This window comes from Branchiostoma floridae, chromosome 2 (assembly GCF_000003815.2).
Source record: "Branchiostoma floridae strain S238N-H82 chromosome 2, Bfl_VNyyK, whole genome shotgun sequence".
NCBI lineage: Eukaryota > Metazoa > Chordata > Leptocardii > Amphioxiformes > Branchiostomatidae > Branchiostoma > Branchiostoma floridae.
Genome location: NC_049980.1, coordinates 3,333,015 through 3,358,503, shown reverse-complemented (window position 1 = coordinate 3,358,503; position 25,489 = coordinate 3,333,015). Strand labels below are relative to the sequence as shown.

The 25,489-nt window shown below is 39.4% G+C and overlaps 1 protein-coding gene across 1 annotated transcript; it reads right to left on the bottom strand.

Annotated features, from left to right (window-relative positions):
* Positions 1-1,539: 1,539 nt before the first annotated feature.
* Positions 1,540-25,356, bottom strand: LOC118410622 (band 4.1-like protein 4A). The gene is made up of 9 exons (XM_035812404.1): positions 24,343-25,356; positions 8,630-8,734; positions 7,098-7,140; positions 6,335-6,413; positions 5,042-5,139; positions 3,429-3,549; positions 2,766-2,853; positions 1,977-2,065; positions 1,540-1,636 (listed from the first exon to the last, which is right to left on the bottom strand). Exons 1-9 carry the CDS (start codon positions 24,445-24,447, stop codon positions 1,540-1,542), a joined length of 825 nt encoding a protein of 274 aa, XP_035668297.1. The 5' UTR covers positions 24,448-25,356.
* Between the last annotated feature and the right edge of the window lie 133 nt (positions 25,357-25,489).

Here is a 25,489-nt window from a genome sequence, read left to right as displayed (position 1 = left end):
GGCCATGTTGATTTGATTATATGGATGACATCCGCGCTCGCACCAATTTTCGGCCATTTCCAAAAAAAAAAGTTTTCGACCATACAATAAATTGTGCAAAACAGCTGTAAAATGAGCACCAATATTCCGTAGATGGAAAAAAGGTATCTGGAAACAGATAACTAATGCCATAGAATGCCAAAATAAACCTGAAGTCAAAGAATAAGATGTAAAAGGAGTCCATTTTGTAATTGGCGATACCTGTTCCTCTGATTTTTTTTCAGGTCTTTTTTTTCGGATTGGTCCAAGAAGAAAAAAAAATGTTTTGCACCCGTATGATGTACTGGTCCCTACACCTAACTGTTGGTATACCATACTATGTGTGTTTAGTCCTATGTTCAACCTTCCTGGCCACTTTGATTTCATACTGAAGGCAACTTTTTTTTTGCCAAACTTTTTTTTTATCGCTCGCTCGCATCAGTTTTGGAGTTTCCAGAGGATGTCATCCATATAATCAAATCAACATGGCCTAATTGGGAGTGCCAAGTGGGAGTCCTTCCCGGTGTGAGTGGATCAAATAAATCTGTCCGGATATGCAGCTTGTATTTTTCAGTAAAAACGTGGTGTGTTACGCCATGAGGTATGAAATACCCAGTATGATTTACATGTACAAACAAATTACAACCAAAATTGTACCACTGTGTCTGTTCAATATCAGGGCTCGAAATCCTTTTTTCTGCATACCTGCACTGGTGCAGGTACATGTAACATTGAAAATCACCTGCACCAGACAAATTTTACCTGCACCACTCTTTACTTATATACAATGTAGAAATTATGGATCATACTAAAATTGTTCAGGAACCATTTCTATTTTTGTTAATACAAAAAAATGTACTTTATTGGTGGTAACAGTCAATGCAGCTAATAACAATCCAAATACACCTACATTATAGGATACTCATTGTATAAACCCAGTACATGGGCCAGTGCAGGTTAGGTACAGGTAGACACCAGAAATTCCTGCACAGCTCCAATTTTACTTGCACTAACCTGCATATGCAGGTGGTATTTTGAGCCCTGAATATTCATGTATAATACCGTTGCCTTCTCTGTCACAACCAAATGAAGACTGCTAGTTCTTAGAAAGGGAATTTACATTACGGCGCATCAACCCTCTCTGAACCGTGACGGTGGCAAGCTGCGTCTTCTCGCCATTTATGACTCGCTGCTGTTGAACATCATCCGACTTCCGGAACCTCAGTGTAGCGAGTCTTCCATCTGACGAAGGTCGGAGTTGTCGACCGAAAATTTATGGTGAATTCTCCCCCTTTGTGTTGGAACAAAGTTCAAACTTTTTCACTAAAGAAGATTCTTAATGTTATGTTAGTTCACATTAATCTGCAGGGTATCCATTGGGTATTTGGTAATATTATGCAGACAAATGGTGGATAAAAAACATTGCAAAATTTTTTTTAGATAATTGCAGTTTGAAACCACCTCTTGACATCTCTTGACAAAGATTATGACATGCAGATAAAGGTGAACAAGCATTACACATCAGATCTTCAGAGAATAATGTGTTTCACTTACATCTTTTGTCCGGACCCTGAGAAAAAACTGCCTTTCCTTGAACAAGATTTTGGTTATTCTTGGCCTGAAAGAAAAACAGAAAGTTTAACACATTTGTGAGTGAGTGTGAGTGAGTGAGTGATTGAAAGGTAATGAAAAGTCGAGGATACAAGTTATAGAATGCAATCAAATACACATAGGGATATGCTACACACTTCTCTAGGTAATGTTCAACAAAATACAATGTACACGACATACATATAACAGTTCCTACAATAATCACTGCTTACCTCTACATTGTACATGCACAGCTAGAGCTTAAGCAATGGACATTTATTTTGTTTGGCCTACAAATGTACATTCTACATTTATCAACCAGAAAATGTGACACAATGATACCAGATTAAAGATGACGACTCTCTTACCAGAAATACATGCCGACTTTTGTCTTGTTCTTGTACACGACCACCCCTCTGGGCATGAGCCCCAAGTAATACTGTACATGGTCGTCACCCTACAGGAGAATTGATGAGAAAAACAAAATGTTTATCATTATTCTCAACATTCAGTGGAGAAAAAACTTGCCACTGGAGAACATATCACACAAGTTACCTGTTTGTTGGAAGTATTTTGGCATATCTACAACTGTAGTTCACCTTTCTCCGTTGGATTTAAAAACAAGGTATCTAGGTATATCAAGTCCATGCACGGCGGTTTCGAATTGCAACATTTAAAAGATATTGCAGTATGAAACTACCAAGTCCACATATTTAGAATTGCCACGGATATAGGTTACCCCACAGATAAAGGTAAACTAGCGACAGTTACCTTCATTTCAAATTCTAGCACTGACATAAGTATACAATTCCAATTATTTTGTAATCTACGGCATACATATACGATGTATGTGCTCATTTTGCAGCTGCATTGTACGATTAACAGTATCGTTGGAAACTTCCCTTTTTATTGGAAAATGGGGAAAATTGATGTCAGATCCATACAGTCAAATGAACATGGCTGAAAGATAGCCTCCTTTGCACACTATGGACAGGGTTGGCTTTTATTTTATGGGGGGGGGGGGGGGTTTTGCTAGTTTCAAAATTGGCTTAGGTTTTCTAATACCGGGAAAAGCTACTTGTCAGAGAAAGCCAGTGCCGCTCAAAGTCTGCGAAGGAGGCTAGCCTAAGCCCGTAAGGACAAATCAGAAGCCCCACCATGACTTGGTGCAAGTCCACCCCATACATCTCCAGCACCCTGCCCAGGCTCAGGAAATTCAGCTCCGCTTCAGACGGCACCTGTCCGCTGCATGGACAGACACACTTAATGTTAACACACTGGTTGTCTAAAGATTGTAATTTAATCATCTCACTGCACATCGGTGCGGCACTTATGGATTTGTTCACTGCTGCACTGTTGTGTTATGTTTGCCATTTTTAAAGATAATCTAGATACTGTGTAACACATATAAGTATGACTTAGAAGACAACAAAATACACAAAACATAAGAAAATTTGTTTATCTCTGAAATTCGTTTAGTAATCTTTCCAAATCCACAGTGCTACACCGGTGCCCCAAGTGCAGTGAGATACCACCTTTAGCGAACGCTGCATGCAGGTGTGAGCATTCTAGGGTATCTGAAGAAATCCTCCCTGGGAAAATTTTGAAATGCATAACAGTACTCTGAAACACTATTTGCAGCATTTTGAGGCAATAATTTGGTGGAATACAGCAATTTTGAATATCGCTGTGCAGTGTAGCAAGGTAGAGTCAACTTATAATGTAATAAAAAAATGACCCAAAACAGTGATTCGTTTTATGTTTTCATCACTTTAATTGAATGTTTATCTCCCATGCTAAGTACTAGATGGTTAACTTACACCAGATCTCTGTGATTGTTGGCGATGAGTTTCTCCATCTCTTCAGTCTGGTTAGGGATGAACCTGAACTCTGACACATAGTTACCCGTGTGCTTCCTGGGGTCAAAGTCACCAAGCTCAGCTGAAAAAATTTAAAAAATTGACAAATTGAAACAATGACTTTGATTCAAAGTGCAATATTCATCTGTACCTCTATCATTGGGTAAAATATATTCTGTTTAATAATTTAGGGAAATCAAGTCGATGGATGGTGGTTTAAAATTGCATTATTTCTAATGTTTTGCAATTAGAAACTAGAGTTCGGCGACCTCATACCTCCATGAAAATTTAGAGCTTTCGTAAATTTCATGCAATTGACTAGCACATTAACATAATTTATGCATGGTATTGTTCATCATTGACTAACGTACACATGTCACCATTATAAAATTCCCATTATTAATCATAAAGCGTTTTTGCAATTTTTACATAAATTATGCAAATAAGTTCCTCATTACCATATTTGGTATCTGCTTATATTCCACCTATCATAGTTAACATGTGTTACATTTATTGAAGTCCAGTTATTGAAAACAATGGAATTATACAATTTCCTCATTAATCATGCAAATTAAGTCCTCATTTGCATAAAATGTATATCATTATGAACATATTTGCCTAAGGTACCCGCATGCCTAGTATGATGCCAATCCATCAATCCTTTCTGCAGTTATCCTCTTTAGAATGTCTTGACAAAAACGCCCCTGCAGTTCCGCAATTAAATGTTAGGGGGCTGAAACCTGCCCCACTTTGTCATGACACTGCAAGCTATCTACCAGCCAAATGTCAAGACCATATCACATCCAGGACAAGAGATACATTGAAAAAAACTGCCATGATATAATATCCTCATTAATTATGCAAATGTACTCCTATTTTGCATAATTAGTATTTAATCTTGTACAAAATTGTCTAAGGTACCTACATACCAAAAATGATGAAAATCCGTTGTTCCCTTCTTGAGTTATCCTCGTCAGAAGTTTTTGACAAAAATGCCCCTGCTATTCCCAAACTAGACGCTAGGGGGCCCAAACTTACGTAATTTTTTCCTGAGCACAAGAGCTATCTAATGCTTAAAAATCTTGACCATAGCATGTTCAGAACACCGAGATAGCAAAACCGGAAGTTGCGCTGCAGTACCAAGGCCACACACCAGGGGGCCCAAAATTGACCTTGACCTTCGTCTTCCCAACCCCTACCTACATACCAAATATCATCGTAGTCCATCAAGAGGTTCTCAAGTTATGATGACCACAAATATGCGGACACACAGACACACACACAAACACACACACAAACACACACACAAACACACACACAGACACACTCAAAACTATACCTCCATTTTTTCATGGAGGTAACAAGCATCTTTTGACTTGATATACATGTACCTGAATACCCTCTTTCTGAAAAAAATGGATATAGGTTACCATGCAGATAAAGGTGATCTAGTGTTGAATATAGCATGAAAAATGTCTGACCAGCACTGTTTATTTCCCCAAACAATTGCTTTGCTTTACAACTGTTGTGTCTACTAAAAAAAGGCTCAGTAATGTAACCCTGTTGACACGTACATTGGACAGCATATGCAGCCAGCTGTGCCGCCTCGCTAGCCTGGCACGGCAGCCGTCCCTGCAGTATGTCCTGTTTCACCTGCAGGAAAAACTGGTACCTGCAAGAAAACAAACAAATAGATAAGCAAACAAAGAAACAAATACAATACACCTTTCTCACGCGGCAGCCATGATAGATCGAAGACAAGGTCAATGAGGCAAACAGACAAAACTTATTTCTAAAATTAGGTCCCATTAAGTTTTCCCCCAAACCACAAAAATTTTCATGATATAAGATAGAATAATAAATATTACAAGACGTGTTATGCACCGAAAGATGTAGCAATTTAGAGTAGTGTAGACTGATCCCATAGTCCCTTAAGAGATGCAAAATAATAACATAACAATGCAAATTTTTGACGGATTTGCAGCCATTCACTTATTGGTCACTTTCCTAATTGGCAGACTATCATTGGTTGAACTGCTAATTATGATGGACAGTCTTTTGTTTGCCGCATTGAACTCGTTTTAGATCTATCATAGCCTCCGCGTGAGAAAGGTGTATAACAAGCATACTTTGCTAGTAGAAAACCTGTGGCAGGAGAAACATGTCTTTGCAAATGGAGGTTGAGACGTTGACCAGAAGTTCTACCAGCTGCCTTACCAAGTAACAAATAAGTTCAACTTGGTGCCATTAAGGGCTACCTTTAAAAGTTTTACTACTTGAAGCATTTAGTAGTCAATTAATCGGCAAAAAAAAGGACAAAATAAAATGAAAGGGTGGAGCCCGGTGTATTACTGACACATAATAACAACCTGAATTTTTTAAAGCTGTATTATGATACATCCCAATTTGTAAAAAAAAAAACCCTTTGGAGTTTGGGTACATGTTACTAGCTCACGGGTTGAGCTACATGTATTTTTCTGAACTTTTAGCCCTGACCCTATGATACCCTGCTGCTACTAGGCTATTTTGGGGCACAGCCTGGCCACTGACTTTTTTAAAATTTGCAGTTAAAATCAACCTGGGACCCGGCAACAAATAGGCGCTGTGACCTAATCATGAAAAAAATGGGACAACCCTGCAGTATTCACCAAACCAACAGGAAAATTTGTAGCTTTGGTGTCTGGCCAGGGCTACATCCCCTATGGCAACGGTGTAAATGGGACACTAGGCCTAGCAGTCCTTGCACTGGTTGAGGGAGGGGGGCCCAATCAGACCATAACAGGCCTGGGAGTGATTGTGTAGAACAAGCTACAAGTGTCGCTTTTCCACATTTCATAATGTTACACTTGAGCTGGAAGAAACTATACCTTGTGATTTCTTGGTGAAGTCTACATGGGTCCTCCGCATAAAACTTCACTCCAAAGTACAGCCGGTACGGCGGGTCGGCTGTAGGGAAAACCAAAGAAATTGATGAAACAGCCGACAACAACTGGCTAGAAATAACTCGAATTCTTGTGTTAGGAATGTACAAACTCTCAGACAAGTTGTTTATGTAAAAGTGTGGTATTTTGAACATTATGTGAGGCTACAGCAAGTACATTTTATGGATGACATCCTCTACAGATTGCAAAAATAGTGCGATAGGGTGAGAAAAAAAACAAGATGGCTACATTTTTAAAAATAGACACCATAAAGTTGTGATGAATGTTGTAACAAGAATTAAAGGGACAAAACATGGTATCAGAGTCAACAAGGCATTAAACATGTACTGGTGTGGTAAAAGTGACACTGGAGTGATAGACTGGTATCACCAACAAAGTTGTTATCCTAACTCATAGCTTCCATATTGGTGTCACTTTTACAACTATCCAATAAGTTTCATTTCTACAACTACAGTCCTGGTACCTCGCAAGTGTCAATTCTACAAGTTCAATTATTAGGCTACAACACAATATATTTGCTCATTTTGGTACTTTATCGTCATGTTGACCATCCCTGCAGAAGAAAAAATTTTTTATTTTTTTTCTGAAATCAGGCAAAAATTAATGCGCGCGCTGATGTCAGCCATAAAATTTACTTGCGGTGGCCTAAACTATAACAGTCAGAAAGAAGAGATGGTGATACACTTACTTTCCAACTGAGGGACAAAGGGCTTGGTGGGCTCCAACCAGTGCTGTAACATAATGTTAAGTTACATGAGAACAGGTCCTTGAATTATAAAAATACAACTGAATGTTCCAACCCAAACGTTTTCATCAAGAAAAACTCATGGAGAAAATCTCATCAAATTTGGCAAACTTAAGAGAGTATATTATCTTAAAAGAGTATATCTCTGAATGGCAGTTCATGTGATTCATTCAGTCCCTGTCAGTGAATACCATTTGTCATCAATTTCATGATATCAAGTTTATATACTGAATAACAATATTCTTTGTACACAATGAACTGTTTTATTCAACGAACAATTTGTTGACCATCTGTCACCTTCCTTACAACAAAGCTGACTAGTTGACATTGCACTGCAGTATACAATGTAGGCGTCTCTATTTACAGATGCGGCCCAAACATACAGTATTTATCATGCCCGTAGCCAGGATTTTGGTTGGGGGGGTTCTTTTTAGTACTTGTGGGACCATTGAGCGCCGCGAGCGGCGCAGGCGCGAGACTCACGCCGAAGGCGTGAGCTGCCTAGGGGGGTCCGGGGATGCTCCCCCGGAAAATTTTTAAAATATTGACCCTCTGAAACCCCATTTCCTGCATTTTGACGGGCAAAATTTGCTGGCTAAGTTTAATGGAATTTCTATCAAAATACACAAGTCTTTGAGGCAGTTATTTTCACCATGTCTGACACCAAAGGCGCGAGGCGTCGCAATGGACTGAATGGAGGTCCGGGGAAATTTTGAAATCTGGACCCTCTGAAAAGCCATTTCCTGCACTTTCTTGGGCAAATTTTGCTGATAGACTCACTAAGATTGAATGAAATGTCTATAAGTAAAAAATGGAAATCAGTCATGCCTTTGAAAAAAATTCTTGGACATGAAAAAGTGGACCTTCATGCATGAAAAAGCGGACCTTTTCAGCGTGTGGGGGGGTTCTTCCGAACCCCCCCTGGCTACGGGCATGTTTATACAGTTAAGACAGTTAAGTAACTTTATATACTGTAGGCAGGACCAAATTTTGAGAATGCTCTACAAACACAACCAACAAGTTTCTGGTACACGTGACAGGGTAATTCTCTCTCAGGGTAAGAGCTCATTTTGACAAGCACAAATAGTGACCTACGGCTCAACGTCCCATCCTGATAAGGACTGCCACCTTTCCCGTAGCGAGCACATAGGGTGTGCGACACATTCAGGATTCAAACTCCCAACCTCCTGGTCCAGATTCTGGGTCACTAACCAATTACTGTAAATGTATTTAAGTTTGCAGAGATTTAATTTCGCGGCAGTGGGAAAAAGTACTTTTCAGGGTGGATTTAAGTTCGCGGTATCACCATAGACTGCAATCTAATATCATAATAGAAAAATGTTCGCGATGGTTTTAAATTCGCGGTGAAGTGGTCACCGCGAAAACCGAAAACATTAATCCACCGCGAACATTTCTGCATTTACAGTACTACACACACTACTTTTAGAAGAAGCATGCAAGAATGAAGAACCCACCGTCTGACCCTGACTGTCCAAGAACCTCAGGCCGAAGAAGTCCTTCTCCAACAGGTGCAGCTTCTTGAAGACAAGATCCAGGAGCACCTGGCCCTTACTGGACTTCTGTAGATCAATACAAAATCAATCAATAAGTCAATCAATTAATCAATTAATTTATTTCAGGTAGTCACTGTAGATAGGATTGTGGACATCAAGACTGTTCAGTAACTTTCAACTATGACAAGATTCGGGAGAACATTACTGAACTTCTGTGAACCAATACACAACATGATTGATCAATCAATCAATCAATCAATACAGTTCAGGTGGTCACTATAGACAGGATTGTAGACATCAAAACTGTTCAGTTAAACTTTCAACTATGACAAGATTTGGAAGAACCTGTCCCTTTAACGGAACTTCTGTAGACTAACATACATTCAAGAAATCCTTGATAGCTTGGATTCTTTTGTTGGAAGGAGGGCCACAGCAAAAAAGTTAAAGTCCAATTCCATTGCATCACTTGTAACACTGTAAAATGCCCAATTTACAGCATACATGTATCTTATTTCTTGAGTGACGTTTATTGACCCAAAAAAATGCTCCATCCTAAACTCACAGTAACAGGAAGAATAACTGGTTAAATGCCAATTATACATAAAGCCAAGCTCTGGCCTTGAAACTCGGAGGGTTAAACAAATAACTGTTTATCAATAACATTAACAGGAATAAAGTTTCCTGATTGATATGTTTGTAAACATTCCTGTCGACCGTCTTCCTGTGGATATAAAGAGTCGACAAAACAACCCCCCAGATAACAATAGACCGTGTTTGACAAAGTGTCAAAGGTGGGCCTGCCGTTTACAACTGACTGTGCGAGCCCTTGGTATCGCCATGGTTCTGGTATCCTTCAATACCACTCCTCAATACCAATTCATCAGCAAATTCCTTTGCGTTAACTCAAATATCCTGTGCAACATTGAATGTGGGCCTAAATGCCTATTTTTTGTAAGGCGTACATGTACATGTAGGTAGCCTCTTTCAATTTCCCTTAACTCGTAGGGAAAGTCATCTCTAACGCATCTTTCTTTTGCGTAATTTCCTTCCTTGACTTTAGCGTAATACATTGGGAGTTCCTCTATTCAGCATGATAAAGCATTGCTGGCACCCCCACCCTCTTCAATCAGAACACAACTCTCACATACTTTACACGTGTGTATGTGTAACACTAGTAGTACCATACCTTTGACTCTGACTACATTTACCAGATTTGGTTTCACATCCTGCTCTTGCATTTATACAGTTCACTTCTACAGATCAACACTGTTGTACCTTTTAAAATGCATAAATGAAAGGTCTTTTTTTTTTAAGCTTACATGGGGGGGGGGGCTGTCTGGTGAACCATACAGAAATTTTAGCTGTTGGGATTGACAAAAATTCCACACTGTCCTTGTCCCTGTACCTCAACTGGTAGCAGCCGAACAGTTGAGTTTCTGTTTTTAATTAGTCGGTAACTACTTTGGACCACTATCATCCAATGGCCAAGTGAAAAGAGTGTGAGTTTGATGCCCGGCAGAGTCATACCATAGACTTTAAAAAATTGGTATATGGTGCTTTCTCTGCTTAGCACTCAGCACTTGGGAAAGAGTATGGCAGTTAAACACACACTACTACCAGCTGGCTTTTACTTAGCTAGGATTTTATTACAGGGGTCCAAATTTCTTGACTGAGATTTACCACTTGGAGAACGCTACAGACGCCAGTAGTGTACTATTTGTAGGGGGGTCAGGGGGCATCAACCTTCCATGGTTCTGAGGTATCCTGATGGGCAAATTGCTGTCAGAGATGTCACAATCTTCAACTGTGGTCTAGTGGCATCCCTGGTCAATTAGAATTTCATGCTTGTCAGAGGATCTGCTCCCCAGTGTAAGGGCCTCTTAAGGGCATCTAGTGCATCCAATTTCGTATCATTTTCAGTGCGTCCAATTGATGACATATGCCTGGCTAAAAGCCTGACTACCAGCCCCTTGCTGTAGTGATCATTGCACATAGTTGTGTGGCCCAGGGCTACAGAAACAGAGATGGGTACTGCCTTATACGCCATCTGGTACGGCAAAGTTTGGCAACATTCCCCAATTTGGTGTCTACCTGATCAAAATTGTTTCAAAATGGCAAAGAGGACCTTTTGTAACATGAGGTCCAAAATGGCAGATGTAACAAATTGGCACGAAATCTAATTACAGATTTGTACATTTAGAACACTGAAGAGAACTTTCATCAGCTTTGTGGATGACAAGCAGCTTTCAATTGCTTTGTTATTCCATTAGTTTCTGTTTCAAGCTACTAAAATTGATTATGGAAGGGGACAATTTGTCAAAATTACATGATAAAGTCGTGGTATGGCAGTTGTGAAGAAAAGGGATGTACAACTTCTATTTGCACGACAAATATTCTACATCTATCTTGTTACTCCACTTAAATGGAAATTAAAATTTCTGTCAGGCCATGTTGATTACATGGATGACATCCTCTTGGGACCTCCAAACTGTAAATCGATCATAGGAATAAAAATGTTTGGTAAAAAAAGTTGCCATCATTGAGAAATCTGATTTAGCGCACAGTGATTTAGAGTATGACATTGATAGACCAAATAATACATTCTTATTTTCTTACTCCTTCTTTTATTTTTTTGATTGACTTTGGCATTCTATCACATTAGTATCGGATTCCTTTTTCCGAGATATCTTTTACGGCATATGTTTGCTCCTTTTGCAACTGCTTCATACATTTTACTTCATACTTCATATGCCCATTCTGTTATTTAAATGCCAGCCACAATATACAATTAATTAAACAGTGGGGCTCAAATGCCATCAACTTACAAATCTTATTGCTCCGAACCTTTCCCTTCATGTGTTTTATCAATACATTGTACCATTGCACCTAGTCCTTTCAGCATTATTCCTACTCTCGCAAAATTAAGCCAGTTAAAGTAATAAAAATGCCAGAGGTTACCCAACAGTTGAGTCCCACTGGAACCTTTGTGCAAACCATCTGTCGTTTGCCTCATTCGTGACTGTCATAACTTTATTATGTGAACTGCAATTATGACAGATTGTCCCCTCAATAATCAATTTTAGTGGCGTGTAAGGCCATGTTGATTTGATAAATAGTAATGGATGGCATCTGTGTGCGCATTTTCTTCCATAAAAAAAATACATGGAAGCAGAGAAAGAGAAATTGTTAACTACAGCTACAGTTAGAAGTGTTATTCTTTTTGGATTAAAATTATTTGCTGTATGGCTGTGTGGAATGCTATGCTTTGATTATGAAATAGACCACAACAATGCTGGAACTCAACATTTTGTATGATGTTAATAAAGCAAAGAAAACTAGTTCAGGCATTTCCTTTTCTTTTTTAAAAAGTAACTCACATATTATATATGATATATAATATCCCAAGTCATATATCACTGAATGAAAGCAATTTCTCAAGAGTGAGCCATCAGTGGATTTTTTATCTTAAAGCTTGACACCTGCCCAGCACAAGTAAGAGGTCAAAAGGTCAGGGGTTGGACACAAGGTGTTATCTTTGCCTGTAACTCAAGAAAAACAAGAGACAAACCACCCTTGGTTTGTGCAGTACTGTATAGGACCAGTCCATCTGTCCTGAGACAGATATTTGCTTGTAAGGACAGAAAAACTTTCAACCCTTCTGTCAAAAAAATCTGAACTTCATGACAATTGAAATTGATGAAAATGTATTTTTGTAAGCTTAAAATGACAGGATTAAAGGGGAAAACAAGAGGGCTACAATCCATGGACTAAATGTCTTAAAAAGCCCTACACATATACCAAGTACATGTAAATGTAACGCTACTAGTAGTATTAAAACAATCCATCCAGACATTCTCTAGTTATCTACAAGTGGATATCTCCATTACAAACAAACAGCGGTCATTACAATACAATACCTACATTCATTTTACAAACATTGTTCGCAGTTCCCAAACATTGAGTGGGACATTTCAAGGGAAATTTCAAGCTGGATACAAACCCTGATACACCCCCTGTGCATGACTACTGGCCGTACAGAGGAAAGACAGTCTGAAATGGGAGGGGAACATGTGATTGGTACCACCTGTGTTAGGATAGGCTGAGAGCTATTTTGGGTGTTATCTGTCCCAAGGGTCAGTGCCTTGTATCAACAACACCTTCAGGAAGCTACTGTGCAACACTGGGGAACTGACAGAGATAGTTTGAAGCTTTTCAGAAGGGAGAAACTGAATGTGCATGAAGTGATACTATTACAGCAAATCTGTAAATGTTTGCGATCGATGGCAAATATCAATTTTGTTTTTTGTGATACAATATTGCTTCAACCACGAGCATTATGTGCTATCACCAAATGACATCCACACAAAAAATACATGTACAGTATACTGTAAATGCAGAAACTTTTACGGTGGTTTAATGTTCGCAGTTTTTGCGGTGGCCGTTTCACCGCGAACTTCAAACCACCACGAACATTTTTCCATGGCAGTATAAAGAGACTAACAGTGCATGGTGGTACCGCGAACTTAAAACCACAGCAAAAGGTCCTTTTTCCGCTAACGCGAAATTCAATCTCCGCGAACTTAAATGCATTTACAGTATATAATATATTAGGGGAATAGAGCATTATGAATTGAGAGTTTTGGACAGTGACTCTTTTTTGCTGCTCGGTACATACTGTATCTGACTTCTATACTCTTTACGGTTTTCCTAGATTTTTGTACAATGAAAAGTTAGAGCTGTTAGATAGGGATTTTTCCAAGCAAGCTTGTTACCTTGTAGAAATGTAGAAAAATGCCACAGTGACTGCAGTTCCAGATAGAGCAAGCTGGTAGGGGGCCTAGACCCATACCACTTCCCCCTTACATCAAAAGCAGCGACTAAAAAATCAAGACAATAGCATGTCCACGATAATAGATACAAAAAAAATGAATGTCCTGTTGCAGTACCAAGGTCACACACCAGGGGCTCCAAATCAACCTTGACCTCCCAACACCTACCCACGTACCAAATATCAACACCATCCATTCAGAGGTTCTTAAATTATCCTGACCACAACTATCCGGGAACACAAACTGACAAAAAAAAAAAAAAAATTTATACCTCTATCTTTCATGGAGGTTATACATGTACTTAGTTAATTGGCATAACCTTAGACAAGTTGCAATAGAAGTGAAGTATGGAGCTAATACACAGCAGTCACTACTACTCAGTGATCTATGCCTCTCCAACAATGTTTTCCCCCCTCCCATGTTGACTCTCACAGCCAGGCTGAACAAACCCAGGTAAGGTGAAGGGGAGGGCTGTGTTGTCACAGCCTGCTTGTCCAGTAAGCAGAGAACGCTCTCCAAATATTTCCTCCCTGAATTAGCCGGTCTGTTCTGCGGCTTTGAACCCCTTTTGCCTGACATTGTTGAGGTTTTCCGGAAGGTTCAATCGCACCTTCTTGACAGTTGTTTAACTTTGGGTTGAAGTATTTTTCTCTCTATTGAAGAACTTAAAACCTACACGGCAAAGTCACACTTAGTCTAGTAACAAGATGTAGATTTTGTAATCTGTATCATTTACTAGGATTTTCATCTTATATGTTTTGTTTAGGCCACAACCAAAAAATTAGAGACAGGTCCAAATTTTTTTTTTATGTCTGGGGTGAAGGTATATGCACAAAAAACAATATGGCATGAATCAATTTAAGAAGTTAAAAGATTTAAGTCACTATAAAATCAAAGAGTGGTCACAATAGCCTAGTGGTTATATGTAGTAGTAGAGGAAATCACTTGTACTTGTACAGGTTTGATTGTATATAATAAAACCAGAACTAGACGCTAGGGGGCCCAAACTTATGTCACTTCTTCCTGAGCACAAGAGCTGTCTAACACGCAAAAATCGTGACCATAGCATGTTCAGAACACCGAGATAGCAAAACCGGAAGTTGCGCTGCAGTACCAAGGGGAGTTGCTAGGGGGCCCAAAATCTAATCATTTCCAGCTTTCATCACACACTACCAACACACCAAGTATGAAACCAATCCACCCAACCGTTCTTGAGTTATCTTGTTTACACACACACACACAGACAGACACACAAACGCAGGGTAAAATATAACCTCCATGACATTTCATGGAGGTAATGAGTGCCCACCCTCTTGAAATTGAGAACGGGCGGTGCAACAAGTTACCTGGGGAGTGAAAGAACTTGCAAGCAATGCATGTCAAACATGGTGGAAGACATAACAAATCTTATATAAAACTGCTTGTTTTACGATCACGAAAGAAAAGTAGTCTCTACCAGACTCCGAGTCGCTGGAAAAAATCGTAGAAATGGTACAAATAGAGGAGTATGCCGGCCAGAGGAATATAGCCGGCTAGGCAACAGTAACGCGAGCTGTTCCCTGGCCGGTTATATTCCTCTCTATTTGTTCCATTTCTACGATTTTCCAGCGATCCGGAGTCTGGTAGAGACTAAAAGAAAAGAGCTGTTTGAAGAGGCCACCAAATTCCACCCAAATTTGTTCACATTCAGTGACAACAAGAAAACAATTCATAATCTTCTTCTAACATCACAAAACCCACACATAATAGAAAAGTTGAGATCTTTCGTCTTCCATAGTCTTCAGAAAAGAAGTCGAAACCCAATAACCCAGACTCTAGAGTTAGCCTTTCGGCTAGAGTAGACACTTGCTATTTTGTTTGAATCTCTCGTGTTACCTGCAATTAGCCCACGGCAAGAATTTGCAATAAACTTTTTATAATATTGCTGACAAAATCCCCAAAAGTTCTTTCTCCTAATGCTAGCTTAAGTTAAAGTGATACATTTGATACAACCTTATAGACTCTAACATCAATAGTGAAACATTGGACCTTAATAGACATAACAATGCAACCATGAAATTTCCTCAACAAAAGGAAATGTTATGCATGACAAATTTGCACCCAGTAGAAAGATAATCATGGTTGGAAAGTGCATAATTACTATTTATCTTTGAGATCAAAGAGTTACCGATTTGCGCTCCAATTTTGGTCCTTTCAGACTAGCCCTAAGGCATAATTCCAAACATAGCCCCTATTGGTAGTTAAATCCAACAGACAATTGATGTATTACTGGTACAGGTGTTCAATGAAATCTTGGTTATAACACAGCATATGTAGTCTGTTCAGTTCATTCTTCATGTCTTTACATGTCTTCGACATAAGTCTTTTTCTTTACGTCCCTTCAACATATTGATTTTGCTTTACCATATATCACATAGTAATTGTGTGTCTGCATAGCATAGATATGGCCAGGTATGGGTATCCTACATTAAACTTTTGGTAACATCAGCCATATAGAAAACAAAGTTCATTTTGTTTATCAGAGAGTTCATGACACAGTGATATTCGTATAGTTCATGCATTTCTTTTATCAGTGCCCCGAATGTAGGTACATGCATGATATAAACAGTTACGCAATAGAAAACGAACAATCATTTGTATACATAATGACATTACCAGAAAACATTCTGCAACAAAACTTGCAACTCCATAGAGGAAATGTAAATGACAGATATAGTGGTGAAGTAGCTTCAGTTGTCTGTTTATCTAATTGTTACACTGTAAATACATATACTACAGACTCTACGCTTTTACCTTTAATCTTCAATGTAATGCTATCAATTAGTAAGAGTACAACTATTGCATTTAGCTCAAGTGGACAAGAACATGCAAATAAAGATCATGGTCTATTCAGACTATTGTATCTTCTAAAGACCTAAGCCCTAAATAGTCCACCCAAAGCAAAATATTGGCTACATAATAAGATGCCAGTAGTTCCCATTTCTTCCGAAAATAATTTCATCAGGTTGGTAGAATATAGGATATATGAGAATTCTTATGCACAACCAATTTGGAATTCTCATATATCCTAGTTCCCATTTCTATTTGGTGAAATGACTACCACTGTACAATACCCATAGCTTTAGGGAAGAAAGAAAAGGGAAGACTGACCCATTCAGCAAAATGGGGTATCATAAATCACCATAAATTGCCTGTGATAGCGCAGGCCTGCTGGCTACAGTCTCCAGGGTTCTTTGTCCTTGATATCTCTGCTTGGCTTCATTAGACTCAGTAATGACGGTATCACCACCGCTGTCACTCCAAGAATGCAGGGATTTATAAATTCTCACTCTCTGCTTTCTCTCAATAAAGAAACAGGAGTCCAATGAACTTGTACAAGATTGATTAACATTCCTTTTTTTTTGTTCTCATTGAAAGAGAGAAAGAAACAAAGGAAGGAAGAAATGAATGGAAAGAAGAAAGCCAGATAAAGAAGACAAAGACTGAATGAAAAAGAAAGAAGGAAAGACAATGAATGAATGAAAAAGAAAACAGCAAGACAAAGAAATAATGAAAAAAAAAAACAGGTAAGAAAGAAAAAAGAAAGAATAAAAGGAAAGAAAAAGGAAGAAAAGGGAGGGAAGAAACAAAGAAAAGAAGGAAAAGAGAAAAAAAGAAAAGAGAAAAGAAAGAAAGAAAGGAAGAAAGAAAGAAAAAGAAGATAGAAAGAAAGAAAGAAAAAAAAGAAAGAAAGAAAGAAAGAAGGGCTAAGTTTTATACCCTTGTTCCATACATCATGTACATATATATGAAATTCTTAGAGTGGTCAAATTTACAGTAAAGCTGGTGAGAAGAGTAATCATTTTACGATCAAAGTTGTTCATTAACTTTATGAAGTGAATCTGATAATGAGTAGCCCTCCTCCCCCATATCAACAAGAGGAAGTGACTACAGTGTGAGGTGTAGCTAGCAGTGAATTGCTGGATTAGATAGGATTTAAACTAAATCCTTATATTAGGAAAGCACCAGATTATCAGGACCATCAGCGTTTGTTTGTTTTGGAGATGACCAGGAGAAATGCTGCTTTCAAATATTACAGATATCTTTGAGGTATCGAATTCTAGCCCTAGGAGAAATAGTTATTTGCTTTGGGCTACTTTTATTTACCAAATCATTATCCTAAACAATGATAATCATAGTAAATAGTACAGTTACTACAGTAGCAAGTCAAAACCAAGACCTACATGTAAATGTACTTGTCTTAAAACAAACTAAAGCAAGACTTTTAAAACCCTCAGGTATTACCGATCTTCACCATTGAATATAGATTAAGAAATCCTTGAATTGATGTTACAATAGTTGTTTGATAGAGACTGCAGGGCTCGAAATTCATTTTTTTGATTAGGTGCACTGGTGCACCCAGCTTAAAAAATTAGGTGCACTAAAAAAATTCTGGGTGCACCACTTAAATTTAAGTAATAACTTGATAATAAAACTTAGTTACAAGCTATCAAATTCTTAAACAAGTACCATGACAGACATTTCCATCATCTTTCTAACTTTGATGTCAAGACTATGTTGTAGTCTAGTATACTTTGATATCTTTACATACATAAACCTAAGAAAATATTTGGGTGCACCTGGGTGCACATGCACCCAGTATTTCGAGCCCCGGACTGGAAACCATCACTTGATGATAAGCACCATCTCTTCTTTCTATTCCAAGCTTTCTTTACTAAGATAATGCTGTCAAAATACCAGTTCAACCACACCACATTAACTTCTGGTCTGATCATTTAAGTGAAAAAGATGGACACTATCTTGTGCCACTGAGGAAGCCCAGTTAGGCCAAGCAAAACAAATACTGTAAATGCAGAAACTTTCGCGGAGGTTAAATGTTAGCGATTTTCACGGTGGCTGCTTCACAGCGAACTTTAAAACCACCGCGAACATTTTCCATGGCAGTAAGAGACTACAGTGTATGGTGCTACCGCAACCACCGCGAAAGTTCTTTTTCCCTTTGCCGCGAAATTAAATCCCCGTGAACTTAAATGTATTTACAGTATCTTGTTTCGGAGACGTCCCCAGATTGGGGAAAATTTTCTAGGGAAAGAAGGTTCCTTTCAAGGATTTTAAGTGGCAATATAACCATAATTTCAGAGCCTTCCACTATGCAACTAGATTTGTTTAGCTGTCTGAAAAACAAGTGATTTTATTACAGGAGCCATAATAGTACACTAAAAATATCAACAAAAAAGCGTGCCAAAACCATGAAGTTACATAGAAGAAGAAACTTATTGCACGACAATTGTACATGGTACAAAGTATGGCAAAAGCTATTACATTACGTGTATTTGACCAGAGATTCTCCAGTTTAACCCCCAATAACAATAAAAGAAAACCACAGAATCTATACAACATTTATGACAATGAAGGCACTGTGTGACAGGACTATTGCCATATTGGCTTTAAAGCAAAGCAAGCACACCTGTGCCTTTTATCATGTACAGTGGCATAAAGATGCACCTTTTCCTTCATGGCACATTTTTTCTGTTATGGAAACAATGCTAGAACTGGGAGGAAAAGGATATTATAGATAAAAAGCAAAAAACAAGCTTTTGAATTCAATCTTTATGGTAAATGTTAACTTTTTTTGGTGTCTATTGTCTAATTCTTTTCGTCCTTTGAGAATTTTTTTCCAAAAGAAGGCACTTTAGGCAGATTGTAAAGGAGGTACCGGTATGTTACCTTTTGCAAAGCTCAATACAAATCATTTTTTGTTTTCTACATTACATGATTCAATAATAATGAATCTGTATTTGAAATGATAATTATCATTTTTACATCTCCGATTATTCAGGGTAACTGCGAGGTGCAGTTGGATATTTCCATGACCTGCCTTGGACAAAAATATGTTCTCCAAACCATGATCCAAAACTTGGACTACAGTAGAGTATATCTGTGGTGTTTTGCATGCCAGAGGGTCAAGTGTCCACCTGATCCCACCCTTAGGTTGGAGGGGTGAGGCAAAACAACCCAGCGGACATGTGTACACAGATGGCACAATGGGGTGTGAAGGAACAACGCAAACAGTGGGGGAGGGATCGTTATGGTATTTAACACCAGGGTGGGACTGATATGGCCATTTTCCAGTTTAGACAAGATCTTGGGGACATCCTCCTTGACTTATCTCCAAGCAGATGAATGATAGGGTTGTTTTGTTGGTCCTTTGTTTGACCTTTTCTGTGCTTTTAATAGAAATAGCACAAAAAAACACAAAAATAAAGTCACAAAAGACCATCAGAATAACCCAGGCCGATTCATCTAGTGATCTACTTAGAGATAACTCCTTGACTAGGTCTAGAGAAAAGGAGTTGTCCTTGAAAAGTTGAAGGAATTTGGGTTTATCTTTGCTGACTTTTCTGTATGCTGACCATTTAAAAGATTGACAACAATGGGCAGCATAACTTTTTTCAGCCCATAATATTCTCCAAGCAGAGGTTTCGCTTTGGCTGTTTGTTTTTTTTACGTGAATTTAGGACATGAAGAAAGAGACAAAATCGAAAGCCTGACAAAAACGCCTAAAAATATGCAAAAGAACACAGCTGGAGCCACACATCTGCTTTGAGAGTACCCCCAAATGCCTAATGTGTATTACTGTGGATTATCAAGTATTTCGCACCTCGTTAATGGTAAGTGATGACTGACAAATGGCTCATAGCTCAAATACCTAACCAGCTGTAGTGTAGGGAGGAAAATATTTTTGGTGACAATTCATTTTAGTAATAGAATGTTGCTGTGTGAATGTTGCGGTGAGTCACGGGTTGTATCGGGTAACATATTAACAGTTTTTACCCAAGATGTCCAATATGGAACCATAGCGAAAAGTATTTCACACCCCAGTTATGGTCAGAACTGACCTCCCACCACAAAAAAATATCTCAAACCTGAGACATCATAAATGATTTCTATGATTCATGAGGATAATACATTTTCAGTCAAATGGTCTAATTTTTTTCCGTCCCACACACTACTCACTCACTCATTCAGTCAGTCATTGTTTGGAAGCCCAAACCATTTATTTGCTCGGCTTGGGAAAATACTGTAAATGCATTTAAGTTCGCGGGGATTTAATTTCGCGGTAGCAGGAAAAAGGACTGTTCGCGGTGGTTTTAAGTTCGCGGTAGCACCGTACACTGTTATCTCTTACCGCCATGGAAAGATGTTTGCGGTGAAGCGGGCACTGCTAAAACAGCAAACATTAAACCACCGCGAAAGTTTCTGCATTTACAGTACACTTTCATCAATATTATGTCCTAAATCTCAGATTTATTCGATAGAGAAATTAAACAATTTTTTGCGTCCCAACAAGCAAATTTCCATCGGACGGAAGGACGGGTGCCGTACACTGTGTGCTGTAGACTGACCTAGCACCGGGCAACCAACACTGTTATATAACTTGTAACACCATGGCATGGCTAAAAAAGTATTTCACACCCCACTAAAAATAGTAATAGCCCAAAAAATGGACCCCCATTGCTTGTCCCATACCATAGATGCCTGATCGACAACACCTCACCTGGTACGACAACCCCTTTGTTTGCCGCTATTGTTTGTCGATTAATAAATCAGCGAGGGTCAACCTGAGCAAGCCGACCCCGGTGATGTCACTCGTTGACCCCGAACGCCATTATAAACATCCTTTCGTAATTACGTGTGTCCCTACGTCACCTATCACAATTTGTTATTCCCAACTCTTTCCAAGAGTTTTGGGCCAAAGTGTACAGCTATGTTGAAAGGGAAACAACCCAAAACTTTGATGCGAACATAAGTACTTTGGCGCTATAAGAAGGGTTAAATGGCATTTGAAATACGCATCCCCGATTTGGGCTAAGTCTCGAACAAATAGAAAAACCACAGAAAAATATGCACCCCTTCTCCAACTATCTTGAACACATCTTGAACTGCATAAATTCAAATTGATGATGTCCTGTCTTTTTCCCATGTAATTTTGCATAAACCACAGACTTCTATACAATGTTGTTGCTTAGATATCTACAAATGCTAGTGTTCCTCACTAATGTTCCAACTCCAAAATCTTAGGTTGCACATTGAGCTACAAGGGTTTAAAATTAAGTTGCTCCAAACAAAATATGGTTGCATATGCAAGTGGGTATTTCGAGCACTGCTATGCTGCACTACTCTCCAAGCAGAGGTTAGGCTCCGGCTGTTTTTTTAACGTTTTTTTAATCGTTTTTATCAGGCTTTCTATTTTGTATTGTATCTTGCAGTGTCAAAACCTAGAAAGCCCGATAAAAACGACTAAGAAAAAAACGTTTAAAAACAGTCGAAGCCTAACCTCTGCTTTGAGACTAATTCTGCACCATTATGCAATACCCCGCAGTCTGGGACAATAATATCATCTACCATAGGTGTCCTGAGGGGTTGGTATAACAGGCTTACAGTATGTCTGTCCCAGTGAGCAGCTGCCCAATCTTCTCCATTTGCGAGGGATTTGGGCAGAGCAAAATTGTGTTAGGCTGTCGCCGAACCCTCGGGGAGTTCCTAACGCTCCACTTGTCTGGGCCTAACACCTGTGGTGTGAGTGTGTATGTTTGAAGTAGAAGTTTGCTCAACTATTTTGGGCGACCTGGTTTTGTTGTGGAAAACCAGTTTGTAAACACAGGTAGATTTGCGACTGAAATCAACCCAACTAGCCAAGCTTGTCATGAATTTCGGACCAAAATCAGGGAGTTCTAACATTTTGTACAATATATTTTAAAGTTATAATAGATGAAATTAATGATATTCCTTTCAATTGCAGATTGTTATGATATCAATAAACACCCCTTGAAACTTGATATCAATTCTTACGAATGCTTTAGAAGGATGAAATTATAATTATTATTTTGAGATATTGGCCTGACTGAAAATTGAAAATGAAACCACTTAAAGAACTAGATAACCTTTCTTTCACAACTTGTCCAAATTTTGGTTTGTAAAGTTATTCCAATCCTGGCTACAAAATCGTCAAAAAATTCCCGGGGATCTAAACAAGATATGCTGCTCATCCCCACCCAATCCCATATCACTACCCATGTCTCACGCCCTCCCCTATAAGTACCTGTTACCCGATCCCCTTTGTTACCGACATTGTTTGGCCAGGAATTCTGCTTTAATGCAAAACTGGTGCCTACCATGACACAGCAAGGACACTGTGAGACACTCCACCCATCTAGCCAACATGCCTGAGTATTTCTAAGATAAACCCTCAAATTATCGCCGTACTTTCCCTTCCGAAAGAAAAACCTGGTGCTAATTTGCTGAGGAAATATACGGCGAATGTTTGTAAGGTTGATTTAAGGAGAGTCCAGGGTGGGTGTGCTGACACGGGCGTGGGTCACGGCATGCGAAAACGTCCTGCCAGACTGGAAGCGATTGTGGTGGTGCTTTGAGTTCGAACCGGCGTCATTCGGGGCCAGACAGGCCCTTTGAATACCGCGCAGAGCAGGGGATCATCCTATTTATTAAGGCAGGCAGAAAACATAAATACCAGCCCGGCCCACATAATTTGCAGTCCCCTGGCAGAGTTGCAGTGTTTTTCTCTTCACAATTTTCTTCACATGCCATTTTCTCTCTCTCTCTGTGCAAAGTTTTAGCTTAAGTTGTTTTTCTGCACTTTTAGGCTGCGGACATCATAAAAAGGAACAAAATAGAAGCCTGACAAAAATGCCTAAAACCACAAGTCGAGTCGGGTCTCTGCTTGGAGAGTACCATTGCTAACATATTTTTTTCTCACGGTAAGACATAAAGAAAACGGTGCAAAATAAAAAGCCCAATAAAAATGCCACAACCCACATGACTTACTTCTAGAAGTTCTAGCTACACATGATATAGCTAAGAAACTGAGGTTGTCAGATACTAGTAGTACTGTCAGTCAGCCCACTAAAAAGACCAGGTACAAAAAGGTATGCAGGAAAGCCACCTTTGTTTACATTTTGCAGTGTAGTGTACACAACGTTATCATACGTCACAATCTCAGATACTTCCTTTTCAATAGTTCACAATTATTAACAGAACTTCTGAAGGCTTTTTTCTGAAGTGTACTGCTCCCTTCACCCATTGTAATGATGGGTAGGAGCAGAAAGCTGTAGAATTAAATGAAGGGCAGGGTTGTACTTGTATTGAAGCCTGGCTCTAAAGCCTTTAAGCATCCACCAGTGGTGCCAACACTACGAACTAGGTGTGAAAAACTAGCCTCAATTTTGTGCATTGAGTTATATCTTTAAAAGAAGATGGATTGATGATGTACTGACTTTAGGTAAAGGCTTGCTATGTGGCCATGCAACAGTCGCCACAACGTGTCTGTATCCAACACTTTGGCATTGCTGCGGCTTTAATATAATGTTAGGATGTTTTGCTCAGAAACCAAAGGTGAAAATGAGTATCTTGGGTTTGGTCTGGGACATCCCTAGGATAGGACATTAAATGGAGGTCCCGTGTTTGAGGCGAGTCACATGTCAAGCACGTCAAAGAACCCACCACACTTGTCAGAAAGAGTAGAGGTACTTCCCGGTGTGAATGGATCAAATAAGTCTATCTGGATATGCAACTTGTACTGTTCAGAACAAACCTGGTGTGTTACACCATAAGGAAGAGTTGGGGTACCCTTGGCAAACCATCAGTACTGAAAATCCACTGTTAAATACCGAGCGACTACTAACAGTAGATTTTTAGTAGTTTTTCAGTACATTGGCTTCCACTGTCCTACTGAACCACTGAGCTTTTGTCGGGAAACATCAATACAAGCCTGGTTTGTCTTCTGGGTTTATCGCAAAACAAACAAACAAATAAACGAACACTGACCTTAATTCCGTCCCGTTCCCTGGTCAGGACCATCTCGGTGTTGTCCAGCAGGCAGATGTGCACCTGGATGTCCTTGTCTCCTCCCAAACATCCGCACAGATCCATCTTTGGTCCTACACCTGGGGCGTTGCGTTACGTCCGTACTGTGTGCAACCTTGAGTCCTCCACAATGTGTGTTCCCCTCATCTAAGGTCCCCAACTCTCTCTAGCTATGGTAGGAACTGTGCCCAGTCTGGCCAGTTCAGTTGTCTTCACTAAAAAGGTTTCAGCACCAAGTTGTTATTTCTCTTTTTTTTTTGCATCAACATGATCAAGTTGTCTAAACCATCCACAAGTGTTTGTTGATCAGCCCTACCAGTATAGCACAGCTGATAAAGGCTCTATTCTTCTTAAATCCATAAAACAAGAAATCGTTTCGTTGGCATGAGGTTTTAGAGGAAGTCCTTTTATCTTCAACACATCTAGGTCTTCAAGCAAATAATGATCTCAATGCTAAAACGACAGATCGAAAGATCTGATGTCACATACTACAAACATACGAGTACGGTACTGTAAAGTAGTCCACAGGTACGGTTTTGTGCAGCATAGGAATTGTACGTTGTTTCTTTCTCTAGCTTCAACGGTTGCTTCACTTAACTCGTAGGCATTCTGCCAGGTTTGAAAACGGTCAAAACAGCTCGCAGCATGATCATGTTGTTGTCACTAGCAGCAACGATCAGATCCCCTCGACAATTCGCAGCTTGTCGACAACGAGAAAGGGCACCAACACCGACAACCACTCACACACCGGGCCGGCCTTACCAGCATTCCGTCCCGCCAAATTTTACGGACACATGCCGGTCTCCACACACGGAGTAGATGTCAGCAGGGAGCGAAACACAAACACGAACGACACCGAATATCGGAGTTAACCCAGGTGGGAGGAGGTCAGGCCTAATCAGGGCATCCTGGCGGGACGTTTGGGAAATCGACAACTTTTCAATCAGCTTATTAGCTTTGGACGAGTCCACAACTGGGTGAAGGTATCCTCTCATATTCTTCATATCTCTTTAAAACAGTAATGCCAAAAAATCTATACATTTGTAACAGATTACAATGAATAAACATATTTCAAGCTCTTTGTGTGAGCAAATGAAAGGCAAAGTAC

Coding starts and splice junctions, on each gene's coding strand:
- LOC118410622 (XM_035812404.1), bottom strand. CDS start 24,447: ATGGATCTGTGCGGATGTTTGGGAGGAGACAAGGACATCCAGGTGCAC. Junction 8,735..24,342: donor GGGAACGGGACGGAATTAAG/GTCAGTGTTCGT, acceptor ATTGATCTACAG/AAGTCCAGTAAGGGCCAGGT. Junction 2,066..2,765: donor TGGACTTGCACCAAGTCATG/GTGGGGCTTCTG, acceptor ATTCTCCTGTAG/GGTGACGACCATGTACAGTA.